This window comes from Python bivittatus, unplaced genomic scaffold, assembly GCF_059951505.1.
Source record: "Python bivittatus isolate LINGU-HERP-01145 unplaced genomic scaffold, Pbiv_v1 ctg000700_np1212, whole genome shotgun sequence".
Lineage (NCBI taxonomy): Eukaryota > Metazoa > Chordata > Lepidosauria > Squamata > Pythonidae > Python > Python bivittatus.
The window spans coordinates 102652164-102666936 of NW_028277098.1; the positions used below are offsets into that span (position 1 = coordinate 102652164).

Below are 14773 nucleotides of genomic sequence, written 5' to 3' on the forward strand. Positions count from 1 at the left end.
GTAGGCATATCACATCTGGGCTGGAAACCTCTGCTTGACCACAGGAGGCAGCAAAGAAGTTTGGGGCGTCTCTGCTGCCATCTGCAAGGCGTGAATGAATCTCCCCTGAGTTTGGAAGGATCTTAGCAGCCGGTTCTCCTGCCCGGGTTGGGGGATATTCTGCTCTGGTGTCCCCAAATCCTAGCCCAGCAGAAAGATCTGTGCAGATACCCATGAGACGCTGTGGAGGAAGCAGCTTCTATGGCGAAAATTTGCTGCCCGTCTCCCCTAGAAGGTGACTGGGTGGCTAAGATTGCGGCTAAAACATTGCCTGTGTTTACAGAACATGCTTAACCTCGGAAGACATTTAACCTACTTTCAGGGTTTGTGTCAGACAGGGAACCAGAAACTAACTGAGTGGGTTTGCAGTATCTTAAACCAACAGACAGACAACATTTAAAACAAAAATAAAATTAATACTCACCAGGTTCAACCTGATGTAAATGCAGCTTCTGGATGTGTAACTGACACAGTTAAATGTATTGTGGGAACCCAACAGTTTGAGTTTTGGGCAGCTCCACTGGGTCAGAATATCCCAGGCTGCGTTGATGAAAGACCAGCCTGGCACAATGTGTGTGTGTGTGTGTGTGTGTGTGTGTGTGTAAAAGAAGATTTCTGGTGAGGTAGAAGGGACATTCATTTTCTGCCAAAGTGCATGTGCCAAAGTGGACATTTGCATGTGCCAAAGTGGATAAGCAGCTAATTTACTGCTTTAAGCACTGCTTCCCAACTCAGCCACTTTAAGATGTGTGGACCTCAAGTCCCAGAATTCCCCAGCCAGCATGGCTGGCTAGGGAATTCTGGGAGTTGAGGTCCACACATCGTAAAGTGGCCAAGATTCGGAAACACTGGCTTAGCGGTTATAGTTTTTTCAGCCAACTAAAAAACCATATGAAAAATGTCCCACAAATGTCCATTTGGAGGCCTTCAGTGACCATGATTGACTTCAGATTACATATTGAATTGGGTGGCCAGATCTGGAAGCAGAAATCTGGAAGACAACAGTCAGTAGTTCTAGTAGTCAGCCAAAGACTACTTAAGGATGGTGTGGTTAATTTTAGTGGCGTAACAGTGTTCCCACAACCTGCTTAACCTGCTTACTGAATTAACCCATTTTGCTACTCCGTACATTCAGCCAGAGACTCGCCAAACGACAGGGGTTCTCCCGACCCTCAAAGTCACAAAACAAGCTGGTCAGAGGAAAGGCTAACTAACTTGGCACGTTGTGCAAATGCAACTGCTTGCTTAGCCTGGTTAAATGTACGGCGTGAACAGAACCAGTCTGTCGGGGGCGCCTAGAAGACCCGGTCAATTGCATAAACTGGCCTGTCGCGTCAGCGCAGTCCACCAGGCCTCAGGACGGGTGATTTACAGTTCAGATTGGTTTTGGGAATCGGTAAATAAACCCTCATGGCTGATGCAGCTTCTGCCGATGGCGTGGGGTGGGGGGAAGAAAGAGAAAGAGAAGCGGTGAGTTTTATACCAGGCTGACGTGGCTTCTTGACTTCCAGTTCCTTGTTTGTGGAGCACTTTGAAACAGATCGGGCAGTAAACTGGGTAGGGGCAACCGAACTGAAATGAATCCGTACCCCCAAGGGTGGTTGGGCTGCAGCAGGACAGAAACGCAACAGACAAATAAAAATATCAGTGCCCATTTAGGCATGATGTGCATCTGTGAGCGAGATACTCACAAATAAGGCGCTGGCAATTTGTGTACAAGTTCAGCACGACGTGATTCAGGCTGCAAGCTGGCCACGCCCGATGTCTTTCTCCGGCAGGAAGAAAGACACGAACGAAAGGTCACCGCGTCACCAAGAGAAGAGGGAATGCAGCCTGCGCATTCAGACAATGCCTGCTTCAGCCACCGCTAGAACGAGAGGCTTGTGTGTCTGCGTGCAGTCCTCGGTGGTATTTTTATTTTTGCCTTCTCTAATTGTCTCATTGCAGAATGCAAACCCTAAAGGGCCTTATGGTTACCAAAAACTGAAAGAACGGTGAGTGGTATTTTCATAATCAAAAACTGTATAAATCCTTTGCTTTTCTTGCACAAATAAGAACACAGAGAACTAGGATCTGTCTGCTGAGAAGTATGTGTGTGTGTGTGTGTGTGTGTGTGTGTGTGTTCATGGGCATCTCCAAAAGGGGATGGGGCATGTGGCATTGGCAGGCCATGACATCATTGCATACATGAAGCAAATTAAAGGCGGTCCTCATTTAGTGACCACAATGGGAACCAGCAACTCGGCAGTTAAGCAAAGTGGTCGGGAAGTGAAACCGCAACTGTGCTTACAGCCTTCCTTCAGCTTTCCTTTGCTTTACACACTGGCAAAGGTCGTCGATGCGAGAATTGGTCACAAAGTGACTTTTTGTCACCGTCGTAACTGCGAATGGTCACTAAAGGCAGTCGCTAAATGAGGACAACCTGTATAGAATTCATGATGCTAATAAATTTGCTTCATTTGCATAGAGATACCATGACGCATGTGACATCATAATGTCTTGTGTCCGATGCCTGTGTGACATCTCCCGTCATGATGTCATCATGAAAATGTTTGGCATGGTGACGTCATAACACGTAATAGCATTGTTGCTTGTACTGAACATCTCTGTGTGTGTTTAGATTAGCAGAGGAATAACATTCCAGGCTAAAACAAATCCTTTAAAAATGCCAAAAAAAGAGAGATTTCCTGCAGCATTTAAAAACTGCAATGTAAAATGGGGTAAACTTTTCACACGATCAGTGGAAAAATTAATCAGTCCAGCAACGTGCTGACGTTAAACAGGTCTACTTGTCCCTCTGTGTCAAGTATTTATTGAGAGTAAGCAAGAACAAAATTAATCGTACAGAAGTGATTATCATGTATATATACTTAGCGTGCCTCTACATAGACCAGTGTTTCTCAACCTTGGCCACTTGAAGATGCGTGGACTTCAACTCCCAGAATTCCCCAGCCAGCATGGCTGGCTGGGGAATTCTGGGAGTTGAAGTCCACGCATCTTCAAGTGGCCAAGGTTGAGAAACACTGACATAGACGCTCCTACCTTTCAAGTCCTATAGGACTAAGACAGAGAGGGAGGGGGGAACCCCACATTTTGTAAAGCTGTTCTGCTTCTTCCCCTTGAGGCCAGCCTCACCCAACTGCCCGTGGTACCGGCTCACGTGGCACTAAAACGAAAGGCAGCCTCGGTTGAACTGGACAGGTGAAAGAGAACCGCAACCCCCAAGGGAACACGGGAAGCACCTTTCCTCTGTACGGGGTCATTCGGTTCCTGGGGCTCAGGGTTTTTCCTAACGGGATCCTCCCGCCTGGGGCTCCTCCAACACAGCGGAGCGCCCTGGAAATGTGAGTGCAACACCTCGCAGCAGGTGGCAACCCCTGGTCCCTCTGGCTGGTTTTGAAAAGCCAGAAGGAGGTCCCTTCTGGACTCAGATGAGAGACCCAGAAGTCCCCGGGACTGACAGCTAGAGTGGGAACCTGGGAAAGCTGCCGTTAAGAAGGAAAATGGCAGATGGATTCATGTGTGAAATGGGCATTCTTTGCGGTCTCTGCAGCGCTGGGGAGAGTTTATTGTCAGCCCTTTGAGGTAGGCCAGGTCAGGAAAGTGACTTCACAAGAAATACTGGAACTCTTTCTCTTTCTTTCTTTCTTTCTTTCTTTCTTTCTTTCTTTCTTTCTTTCTTTCTTTCTTTCTTTCTTTCTTTCTTTCTTCCTTCCTTCCTTCCTTCCTTCCTTCCTTCCTTCCTTCCTTCCTTCCTTCCTTCCTTCCTTCCTTCCTTCCTTCCCCCCCTCATCTTTTTTTTTTTCTTTTTGGTAACAAAACAATCTTTCATCTTAAATAATTTTTTTTTAAAAAATTAAAAATACAAACGAAGAAGGGAATGAAAAAAAGAAAAAATCTATCTCATATATAAATAGTAAGAGAATCTTGGAAGCCTGTCTGCATTTCCTCTTCCGTCCTTCGAATCAAGATGGGGCAATCTTGAGTTTCTTTCTAACCCTTCTTCCCATTCTGGGTTTAATTCATGTTTTGGTAACTGTGGCAAAAGTCATCTCTGCGGTCCTCCACATTTATCTATCATACAACATAAGAAGAAAAACAGTGCAATGAAAAGGAAGATGAAATTAAATGCAAAAGTTTCAAAACCAGTTCAACTAATAATTGAAAGCTGGGTGAAAGAGATGTCTGGGGGGGGGGCAGTAAAAAGACCCCAAGATGTGCAATGCCTGGAAAGGAGACGGGGCTTCAAGCACGTGGTTGTAACCATCATCTTTATTACCACCCACCCCTTGCAAATGCCACTGTGAAAGAGAGAGGGGTATGTTTATTGCCATTTTCCTAAATATCTAGGACTTCAGGAAGTTTGTGTCAAATCCAAATATTCTAAATTGCTACCTTTCTGAAGTGCTGCATGAATGTTAAATAGCTGGGTTTGATAGGAGACCCAGCATTCTTTGAAAGAAATTGCGACAGTTAAATTATCTGTGTTTGCAGCAAGTTATCCCGCTTACGTTTCTTCTGAGTTTAGAGCAGTGTTTCTCAACCTTGGCAACTTGAAGAGGTGTGGACTTCAACTCCCAGAATTCCCCCGCCAGCATGGCTGGCTGGGGAATTCTGGGAGTTGAAGTCCACACCTCTTCAAGTTGCCAAGGTTGAGAAACATCCGCTTAGAGACATGTTAGAACAGAGACTAAAACAGCCGTAAAATCCAAGAATTGAGCAACCTTCATTCTTCATTATCCTCCTTTTCCTCTTATTATGTGTTCAGGTTCCTGTAAGAAAAGAGCAAATTACAAATAGGCTTGCAATTTTGAAAGAAGAGGGATTAATTATTTTTTTCTATTATTTTTAAACAGGGAACCCCGAGCTTCTATCCGATTTAAGTGTGCCCTCACAAACACCATCTTAGACGTCCTTCGACAGCGACCAGGATGGGTGGAAGTGAAAGAGTAAGGTTTGCATTTTCTTATTATGGAGGTGAGAAAGCTGGGCGCTCCCGAGAAGACGTTTCTCTCTCCTACTCGGCTAGGGCTGAAGGAGAATTTTGGTTTCTGGTGGGCGAATTCAAAAGTCTGAGGCTTCCTCTGAATCGGGGTTATCTCAGACCAAGGATTGGAGCTACGGAGTTTCTCGTGCTGCGAAGAGAGCCCCATCGCCCTGCCAGTAAAAAACAAAAAGAATTTTTGAGGAAAGCAAAAAAATCAGGAATCCAGTGGCACTTTTTATTAAAAGACAGAAGCTGCCAGATTTCTTGCCACCACAGACTGACAGTTTTAAAGCACAAATACACCGAAAATGACCTGCCCCTCTTTGGCGGCAGAATTATGCCCTCTTCTGTCCTCTCCTGCTTGCGTTTTTCAGCTAATGGGACATTTTTCCAGCGCATCGGGCTGTGCCCACCTCTCACTTGTGTTTGAGAAGAAGGCTCGTGGCCTTATTGGGCGATAACGTGGGGACATTGTTGGAAGTAAAAGTGCTGAAGGCTGGGACTTGTTCTGAAGGTGAAAGGGTGGGGTGTGGTGTCTGGGTGCCAAGGGGGCTGAACCAAGGCACATTTCTGCTCCTGGGCGCCAGGTGGTACAACAAAATTCAGATAAATCTATTTTCTATCTCACATATTTTCCTGGTAAGGAACAAAAATGTGAAAGATCCCCAAGAATAAAGGAACAAATATTTGAAGCCATCTTTAAATACAGCAACTAATGCATAGAGGTTTGATGTCTCCTGTTGGCATTACAGCCCCCAAGGAACAAGGGCGGGGGGGGCTCTTCCTGCACCCCTTTTTCAATCCAGTTTGCAATGCCCATCCCTTAGATTAGTGTTTCTCAACCTTGGCAACTTTAAGATGTGTGGACTTCATCTCCCAGAATTCCCCAGCCAGCATGTGATAAACCATGTGATAAAAGCCATGTTAAAAAGGGGTATAGTTGTGGCTACCATCTTGACTTTTTTGACCCCATCCCTACAGACGTGCCTGGCTAACTTAATTTTTTAATGTCAATATGTAATCCTCAAAGTGCCCCTAAATTTTATATGGCCAAGTTGCTGCCAAGTGAAAACAAGAAAATGCACGTTTTAGCAGAGTTGCCAGTCTTATCTGCAAAGTATCTTCACTGTGCAGAAGAGTTCTTGGCAGTCAAGAGACTTTACTTTCACAACACATCACTGGTGTAGTGAGATGGGCGGCATACATACATTTGAAAAATAGATGAATAAAGAAATATTCACGATGAAAGGCAAATTCAAGGTGGAAAACTGGAAAAAAGCTTGTTTAATAGATCCTAAATCCACACGAAGTATTATTTTCTCCCTAAGGAAAGTCCAATGTAAGTAACTTCTATAGGCTTTATGCATCTAAGAATGATAGTTTCCTCCAGAGCAGTGTTTCTCAAACTTGGCCATTTTAAAGAGATGTGGACTTCAACTCCCAGAATTCCCCAGCCAGCATGCTGGCTTGGACATTCTGGGAGTTGAAGTCCACATGTCTTAATGTGGCCAAGTTTGAGAAACACTGTTCTAATGTTTAGATAACTTAAACCTTTAAAGACAAAGAGGAAGTTTATATTAATATTAACTATGATTTCTAAAATGTTAATGTTGATAAGCATAAAGTTGTTTACATTTTTACACCTAAAGCTAAATGTGGCATTAATAAACAACTGCAAAGTAATTAATTTATACATTATAAATATATTTTATTTCTTATGAAATAAAAGCTTCTGTCTTAAGCTCAATACTTAATACTAAGGTTTCCACTGTATTCTTCCGTATTATTGTTTGTACATATTAAAAAAAAGAAACACAAAAGAAAAAACCCCAAAATAAACGACAAAAAACAGCTAAAAAATGCTATTTGGTTTCTGACTTCCCCCTTTTTGTGCATCTACCAATTTGCAGTGTTTATAAGGGGTAGAATAAGACTCGTGAAAGTTTCCTTCTGCCCGCTCTTGTACCAAAGCGAATCAAGGCGAGGCAATCTTGAGTTTCTCTCTCACCCTTTCCTGGGGCTGAGTTGTCATTTACCTTCCCTGACTTGTTCCTGCCTCCCTTCGACAAGGTTATCCCTGCATTCCTCTGGCACTTCTCTGCTGGCACCGGGCTGGTGCTGCCAAGTGACATTACCCTTTCCTAGCCTCTCCTTGCGGTTTCCAAAAGCCTGCTCTCCTGTCATAACGCTTTCCATGCTTCTGGAACATTGCTATTCCAGATCAACACACGCTGGGAGGTTCAGAGGCCTCTGATGTTGACGGTGGCATTTTCAATCCACGCATTAGCTGGGGTGTAACAGCCACCTTGAGAAAGCGAAGGGAGTTGCTGGCTGACCCGGTGCTGCTGGGCCTTTCTCCCCAGTGATGGCGAGTGGGACTTTTACTGGTGTGACGTCCGCTGGCTTCAGGAGAACTTTGACCACACGTACATGGACGAGCATGTCCGCATCAGCCACTTCCGCAACCATTACGAGGTGAGCGAAACGGGGGGGAGCTGGGGGGGGGGTTGTCCGCCAGCCACGCGAGATGGGACTCTGTCGGGAGGGAGTTCCATAGGGATCTGTTGGAAGCCCCCGTGACCCTGCGTCCGTCATGACATCATTGCACAAATGATGTCATGATGCACATGATGTCACTTCCCCCCTTGCCTCTCCTGTGGATTCCCCTGGGATAGCTGGATTGAATTGAATTAAAGGATCGGTAGAATATTGTTCCCCATAAAATCCCACTGTTTAAGGATTTGTATGGAACTGTTTACTTCCTCCTCCTCCTCCTCCTCCTCCTCCTCCTCAGTTGTATAAATGGAAGCAGTGTATGCAAACACACACATTCATACACACGCTATATATACAGTATATATATCTATTCCATGTACATATACTATGTAGGAATGATGTATATTAGTCTGAATTTTGATACACTTCAGTGATCTGTCCTGTTACGGCAAAATGGTCAGGTTTCAACCAAATTATCAAACAATTGCAGAATCATAGAACTGTAGAGTTGGACGGGATCCCAAGGATCATCTAGGCCACCCCTCTGCAATGTGCAGGAAAACTAATGCCACCTTTCTTGGGAGGCGGCTGTCGAACCTCTTCTGGTATAAGAAGGTGGAAAGCCACAACCTCCACAGGTGGACTGTTGGACAGATCTTACCCTCCAGAAATTTTTCTTTGTACTTAAACAAGCTCTAGGTAGCCACAACTTCTATCCATTGTAAGTTTTGCAGCATGGAAAAAAGTTCTTGAACATCTTCCCTGTAGCTTCCCCTTAAATGTACTGTTTCTCAACCTCAGCCACTTTAAGATGCGTGGACTCCAACTCCCAGAATTCTGTGCTGGCTGGGGAATTCTGGGCGTTGAAGTCCACGCATCTTAAAGTGGCTGAGGTTGAGAAACACTGGTTTGGAAAGAGGAAGTAAAACACCATCAGTCATAGAAGGACAATTCCAACCTACAATAATAATATACAGTAGGCAGTTTCCCTTCCCTCCCTATTAAAAACCAGAGCCAGGGGCTGCTATTAGGCTGCGACCTGCTGCCGTAGGAATTCATGGCTGAGCCAGGATTTGGATGGAGGGGTTCTGCCTTGAACCCTGGAACCCACCCTCCGGATGCAGGATGACGGCTCAGTGGAGGAGCCTCTCTTGAACCTGGTTCAGCTCAGCTCTTCCCTGGCCAAAGAGACAGCTGTGAACAAGCTTCCTCTGGGAGCCAGTTCCGGTCCAAAAGATGGGCCCGGTGCAGAGCACCTTGGCTGAAGCGGCTCTCCTTCCCTTCTCGCCCACGCAGCTGACTCGGAAAAACTACACCGTGAAAAACCTGAAGCGCCTCCGGAAGCAGCTGGAGAGGGAGTCCGGGAAGCTGGAGGCCATGAAGTGCGACTTCTTCCCCAAGACTTTTGAGATGCCCTCCGAGTACCACTTGTTCGTGGAGGAGTTTCGCAAGAATCCGGGCATCACCTGGATCATGAAACCGGTAAGGGGCCTGCTGGTGGGAGGGAGGAGGAGGAGGAAGAGGAGGAGATGGCAACAGGATGGGCCTCTTGCGGGACTCAGAATGGGGAGGGATTGGAGCCTGGTTAGGGGAACCGGTCTTGAGACTCCATGGCCTCTCCCCACTTTTCTTCAGACCGTGGTTCTTGATCCAGCTAAGGCTTTGCCCCCGCTTTCCACTTTGAAAAGTACCCATGGTATCTTGTGATCAAGTAGAAGAATAATTTCAAGCAATAAAAACATGGTGGGGGGAGAGAATTAAGCAGAGCAAGCTCATAAAAAGGAGGTCTTCCTGCCTGCTCTTTCAGGTAGGGATCCAAACCTTGTCCGGGGGGGTGGTCAGCAGTGGCGTCTGCAGGCTGACGGGGGTGGGTCAGAGCAAGGCAAGCCCCACCCCTTTTCTCCAGGTGCCGCAGGGCACGTGCGCCTTCAGAAAGGGCAAACCTAGCCCCGTAGCGCTGTGACTCTGCCCTAGTCATTCCGCCCCAAGCGGTGGTGTCCTGTGGATGCCGCTGGGTGCAAGAGATGAAATCAAGTCAATCAGGTCTTTATTAGGGTCATAAACCAGCAAGAGGTCACTTGTGGCTCTTTGACAAGGGAGGTCCTGCCTGCCTCTCAGTTTTGCAGCAGTGTAAGATGGCAAGACCCTTCAAATCTGAGATCTCCACACATACCAGAGAGGTTAGCCGTGAGCTTTCCATGGCCATCAAATTCAAATCCTCTCCGAGAAGATCTTCTGGAAACCCAGTCTGCTCCAGGGGGGAAGGTCTTGGCTAGGAGTAGGGAGACCTGGGTTCTATTCCCCGTTTAGCCACCAAATCTCCTGGGGAGACTTTGGGCCCATCCCTTCTTTTCAGCCTGAGCCAGAGTGGGGTAGTGGCTAAAGATGCTGGACTAAGAGCAGAGGGACCATGGGTTCTGGTCCTCCCTGAGGTATGAAAGCCAGTTGGGTGACCTTGGGCCAGTCCCTCCCTCTCAGCCCAAGAGTTGGGATGACCCAGTGAGGAAGGGGTTGGACTAGGAGACAGGCGATCTGGGTTCTAGTCCCTCTTCAGTGATGGAAGCTCCTTTGGGGCAGCCCTTCCCTCTCAGCCTGTATGGGCAGTGAGGAGACCTTGATCTTTCCCCTCAGCCACAGAAGCTCCCTGGGGTCTCTGGGCCAGTGCCACTCTCTCCAGCCTTTTCTGTTTGAGGATAGAAGAAAGTGCAGGTGAGTGTAGAGCAATGTTTCTCAATCTCAGCAACTTTAAGATGGATGGACTTCAACTCCCAGAATTCCCCAGCCAGCCATGGCTGGCTGGGGAATTCTGGGAGTTGAAGTCCATCCATCTTAAAGTTGCTGAGATTGAGAAACACTGATGCAGAGGAATGTGCAATATAGAACTTAATGCCAACTGTTGACCACTGGGATTCTGAATCTGTAATATTTTGATCATACTTGGCCATTTTCTGAATTTCCCTTGGTTGTTTATATCGATGGGATGTATAGATTTATATACATGCACATACACGCGCACACATTTCTGCATATCCCCTAGAGATCTTATGACGAGAACGAAGAGATTTGAATTGCAGGCAATTACGGTTTCCATTATATGGAGGGACGGATTCAGGAAAGGGCGGTGCTGTGCAGAGCAAAGATGAGCCAGGTCAGCTGAGAACCGCCGAGGGGCCAAATCCTTGCGCCTGGCAGTGGCTGATTAAAAAAAAAAAGCAATTTAGGCCTCGCTCTCCCTCCCTAATTGAAAAGATCAGGTGGATGGTGGGATGATAAATGAAGCCTGAGAGGCATCAAAGGGTTGTGCAAACTGGTGACTTAATTAGTCCTCCCATGAGCGGATAAAAGGCACGTTCTGATCCTTTCTGACTTCCCCCGAAGGAAGCGGACCCCGACTGCAATTGTAAGCGGGGCAAGGGAGCTTTCGAATGAGACGCCCCTTAAAAGGATGGACAGGCAGGAAATGGAAGATGGGTGCAATCACCAAGGAGGCGTCCGACCGGCCATCTGCCCAAAGAGCTAAAAACGCCCCAAAGGCTCTTCCGCCTATTTGCCAGTGACAGAAGGCAAAGGAAGGAGAGGCTGCACCGCTTGGAGAAGATGGCAGCGGGGCGAGGGCAGGGTTCCTCACCTCCTGCTTTGCTTGGCTCTTTCTTCTCCCCAAGAGGGAGCCGTCTTCAGCAGAACAGTGGCCGCAAAGGGGGAGTGTGGAGGGCAACGGTTTGAGAGCCCTACGACAAACGAGGTTTCATCCCTGAATTTGATAGGGCCTTCAGATGCCATCCTGGAGCCCTTTTCGGTGAGAAATCACGGAGGGTGGGCATAGTGTCGGAGGACTGGAGGACGGCGACCTTCCTTTCTGCCAAAAGGCAGAAACTACCCGCTGGTCAGCTCGTTATCAATGCCAGGCCAAACTCTGGAACCGACCTGGAAGCAGTTGGCTTGCGAGTATTTGGAAAGGAGCTAACTGGGGTTGATTGAAAACAAGTCATGCCAAACCCACCTGATCTCATTTTTAGATAGTGCCCACTTTAGTTGAGCACAGGGATTGATTGATTGATTGATTGATGGCATTTCTATCCTGCTGCAATCAGGAACTCCTCTTGGCAGGAACGGGGTGACCATCAGGAACCTCGACTTCAGCAAAATGTTTGACTGAAGCTCCCGTGAGATTCTGGCCAAACAAATGACCGAAAACAAGCTGGAATATACTCCCATGAGATAGATACAGAGCTGTGGATCCATATCTGGCTAGAAGGAAAGGTCATACCGCGTCCCCCAGGGCTTCTCTGCCCCACGCAGCTAGGCAAGACCTAGTGAGCGAGAATGACGTGGCCCCATTGGCTGGGTTGGATCAACCAATGTCCCACCAAGGACTTCTGGGCACTGCTCGGCATGGGTGGCAACCTTTCCTGAGGAGTGCCATGCCGCAGGAGGCAGGATGAGTCATGCCAAGTGAAGTAAAGGGGTGGTTTGGCTTCAGTTCACCCTTTGGAAAAGAGCGGGGGGGGGGTGCTTTCAAACTGGCACTTTGTTTGAAGGACCATCAGAGCAAAAGCTTTTCAGAGCTCTAAAACAGTGTTTCTCAGCCTTAGCCACTTGAAGATGGGTGGACTTCAACTCCCAGAATTCCCCAGCCAGCCATGCTGGCTGGGGAATTCTGGGAATTGAAGTCCACCCATCTTCAAGTGGCCAAGGTTGAGAAACACTGCCCTAAAAGCAGAGGTGCCTGCAGTAGCTTGAGTTTTTTAAACACACACACACACAACCACACCAGCCTGCGAGACAGCTCACTTCAGGAACTGGAAACATGGCACAAGGAAGGTGCGTCGGGTTCATACCTTGCGCTATGGCGTACTATGGTTTGCTTTGGTTTATGCTTCGGGGAATTTGTGAAGTCAGCCGGGGTGACTTACCCCCTTAGTACGACGTGTGGGCCCCCCAGCCCTGTGAAGCGTGAGTACCACCTGCAAGGACAAACGAGGATGAAGTTGTCCCTGGCTGACGGCCATGGGGGCCGCTGCATTTTCTCCGGGGATGGGGGCGGAAAGGGGAAGAGAGGAGGCTGGCTTGGCCTGGCGAGGTCTTCGGCTTCCTCTTCCTGGGGACAGCCTGGCCGGAGGGGCTTACTCGGCTGGGCGGCAGCTGCACGCTGCAAATGCCGCCCCTCCCTTCGGCTGCAAATTTCAAGGGGACGGGCTCTGAGCTAAGGGGCTTGTCCCGGGAGCCCCTTTCCTGCATTCAGCGGAAGCTGCTTGGAAGAAAACCCTGGTAGGAATCTGTTGGACCCAAAACGGGGTTCTTAGCCCAGAGATGACTGCCAATAACTTCGCCGGACATGAGAAACTCTTTAGAGCAAAATTCCTTTATTGGTGCGCCGCAGTAAAGGGGATGCCTCTATCTAAAGAGGCTCCCTGAACACAAAGAGATCAGGGTTTTTATACATTTTGCTTCAAGGAGATATAACATTTAGAGATTACTGATGGTTCAAGAAGCTCTTCATCACCTTAACTGGGACTTCCCTTTGATCTCTTCTGTGCAGTGGACTCATCCCCATATCCTTTGTTTCCTCAAGAGATTTCAACTGCAGGTGAATATGGTTAATAGGTTACCACGGTTAGATGTAGGCTAACCTAGAGGGGTCAGCTATGGGTGAATACATCCTGAATACATTTAATAGGTTACCTAGGTTTGTTGTTGTTGTTGTTCAGTCGTTAAGTCGTGTCCGACTCTTCATGACCCCATGAACCATATTGCGCCAGGCCTTCCTGCCCTTCGCTGCCTCCCTGAGTTTGCTCAGTTTCATGCTCATTGCTTCAGTGATGCTCTCTAACCATCTCATCCTCTGCCGTCCTCTTCTCCTTTTGCCTTCCATCTTTCCCAGCATCAGGGTCTTCTCCAAAGAGATCTCTCTTCGCATTAGGTGACCAAAGTATCTGAGCGTGAGCTTCATTATCGATCCTTCCAATGAGCAATCAAGGTTGATTTCCTCTAAGATTGACTGGTTTGACCTCCTAGCAGTCCAGGGGACTCTTAAGAGTCTTCTCCAGCACCATAGTTCATAGGCATCAATTCTTCGGCGCTCAGCCTTCTTTATGGTCCAGCTCTCACAGCCATACATTACTACTGGAAAAACCATAGCTTTGACTATGCGGATCTTTGTCGGCAAGGTGACGTCTCTGCTTTTTAATATGCTATCTAGGCTTGCCATGGCTTTCCTCCCAAGGAGCAAGCGTCTTTTAATTTCATGGCTGCAGTCTCCGTCTGCGGTGATCTTGGAGCCCAAATAAATGAAGTCTGTTACTGCTTCCATTTCTACTCCTTCTATTTGCCAGGAATTGATGGGTCCAGATGCCATGATCTTAGTTTTTTAATCTTGAGTTTCAAGCCAGCTTTCGTACTCTCCTCTTTCACCCTCATCAAGAGGCTCTTTAGTTCTTCTTCACTTTCTGCCATTAGGGTGGTATCGTCCGCATATCTGAGGTTGTTGATGATTCTCCCTGCAATCTTAATTCCGGCTTGTGATTCTTCCAGCCTGGCATTTCTCATGATGTACTCTGCATATAGGTTAAATAAGCAGGGTGACAGTATACAGCCTTGTCGTACACCTTTCCCTATTTTGAACCAATCGGTTGTTCCATGACCGGTTCTAACTGTTGCTTCTTGGCCCGCATACAGATTTCTCAGGAGACAGGTAAGGTGGTCTTGTACTCCCATCTCTTTAAGAATTTACCACAGTTTGTTGTGATCCACACAATCAAAGGCTTTTGCATAGTCAATGAAGCAGAAGTAGATATTTTTCTGGAACTCTCGTGCTTTCTCCATGATCCAGCGAATGTTGGCAATTTGATCTCTAGTTCCTCTGCCTCTCCAAAACCCAGCTTGTACATCCGGTAGTTCTCGGTTCACGTATTGCTGAAGCCTAGCTTGTAGGATGTTGAGCATAACCTTGCTAGCATGTGAAATGAGTGCAATTGTGCGATAGTTTGAGCATTCTTTGGCATTGCCCTTCTTTGGAATTGGAACGTAAACTGACCTTTTCCAATCCCGTGGCCACTGTTGCGTTTTCCAAACTTGCTGGCATCTTGAGTGCAGCACTTTAACAGCATTATCGTTTAGTATTTTAAATAACTCAGCTGGAATACTGTCATCTCCGCTAGCTTTGTTGTTAGCAATGCTTCCTAAGGCCCACTTGACTTCACTCTCTAGGATGTCTGGCTCAAGGTCAGTGATCACACCAGCGTGGACATCAGG

The 14773-nt window shown here is 47.3% G+C and overlaps 1 protein-coding gene across 4 annotated transcripts in view; it reads left to right on the plus strand.

The window, feature by feature from the left end:
• Positions 1-1826: 1826 nt before the first annotated feature.
• The window catches only part of TTLL9 (tubulin tyrosine ligase like 9), a 30243-nt gene continuing 17296 nt past the window's right edge, over positions 1827-14773 (plus strand). For 3 of the 4 annotated variants that reach the window (XM_088153805.1, XM_088153807.1, XM_088153804.1), the window contains exons 1-4: positions 1827-2033; positions 4896-4988; positions 7390-7501; positions 8819-9004. In XM_088153805.1, the coding sequence (XP_088009931.1) occupies positions 1888-2033; positions 4896-4988; positions 7390-7501; positions 8819-9004 (537 nt within the window). In that variant the 5' untranslated portion in view covers positions 1827-1887. Of the gene's footprint in view, positions 2034-4895; positions 4994-7389; positions 7502-8818; positions 9005-14773 lie in introns of all 4 variants that reach the window. The other variant, XM_088153808.1, reaches the window with a different exon arrangement.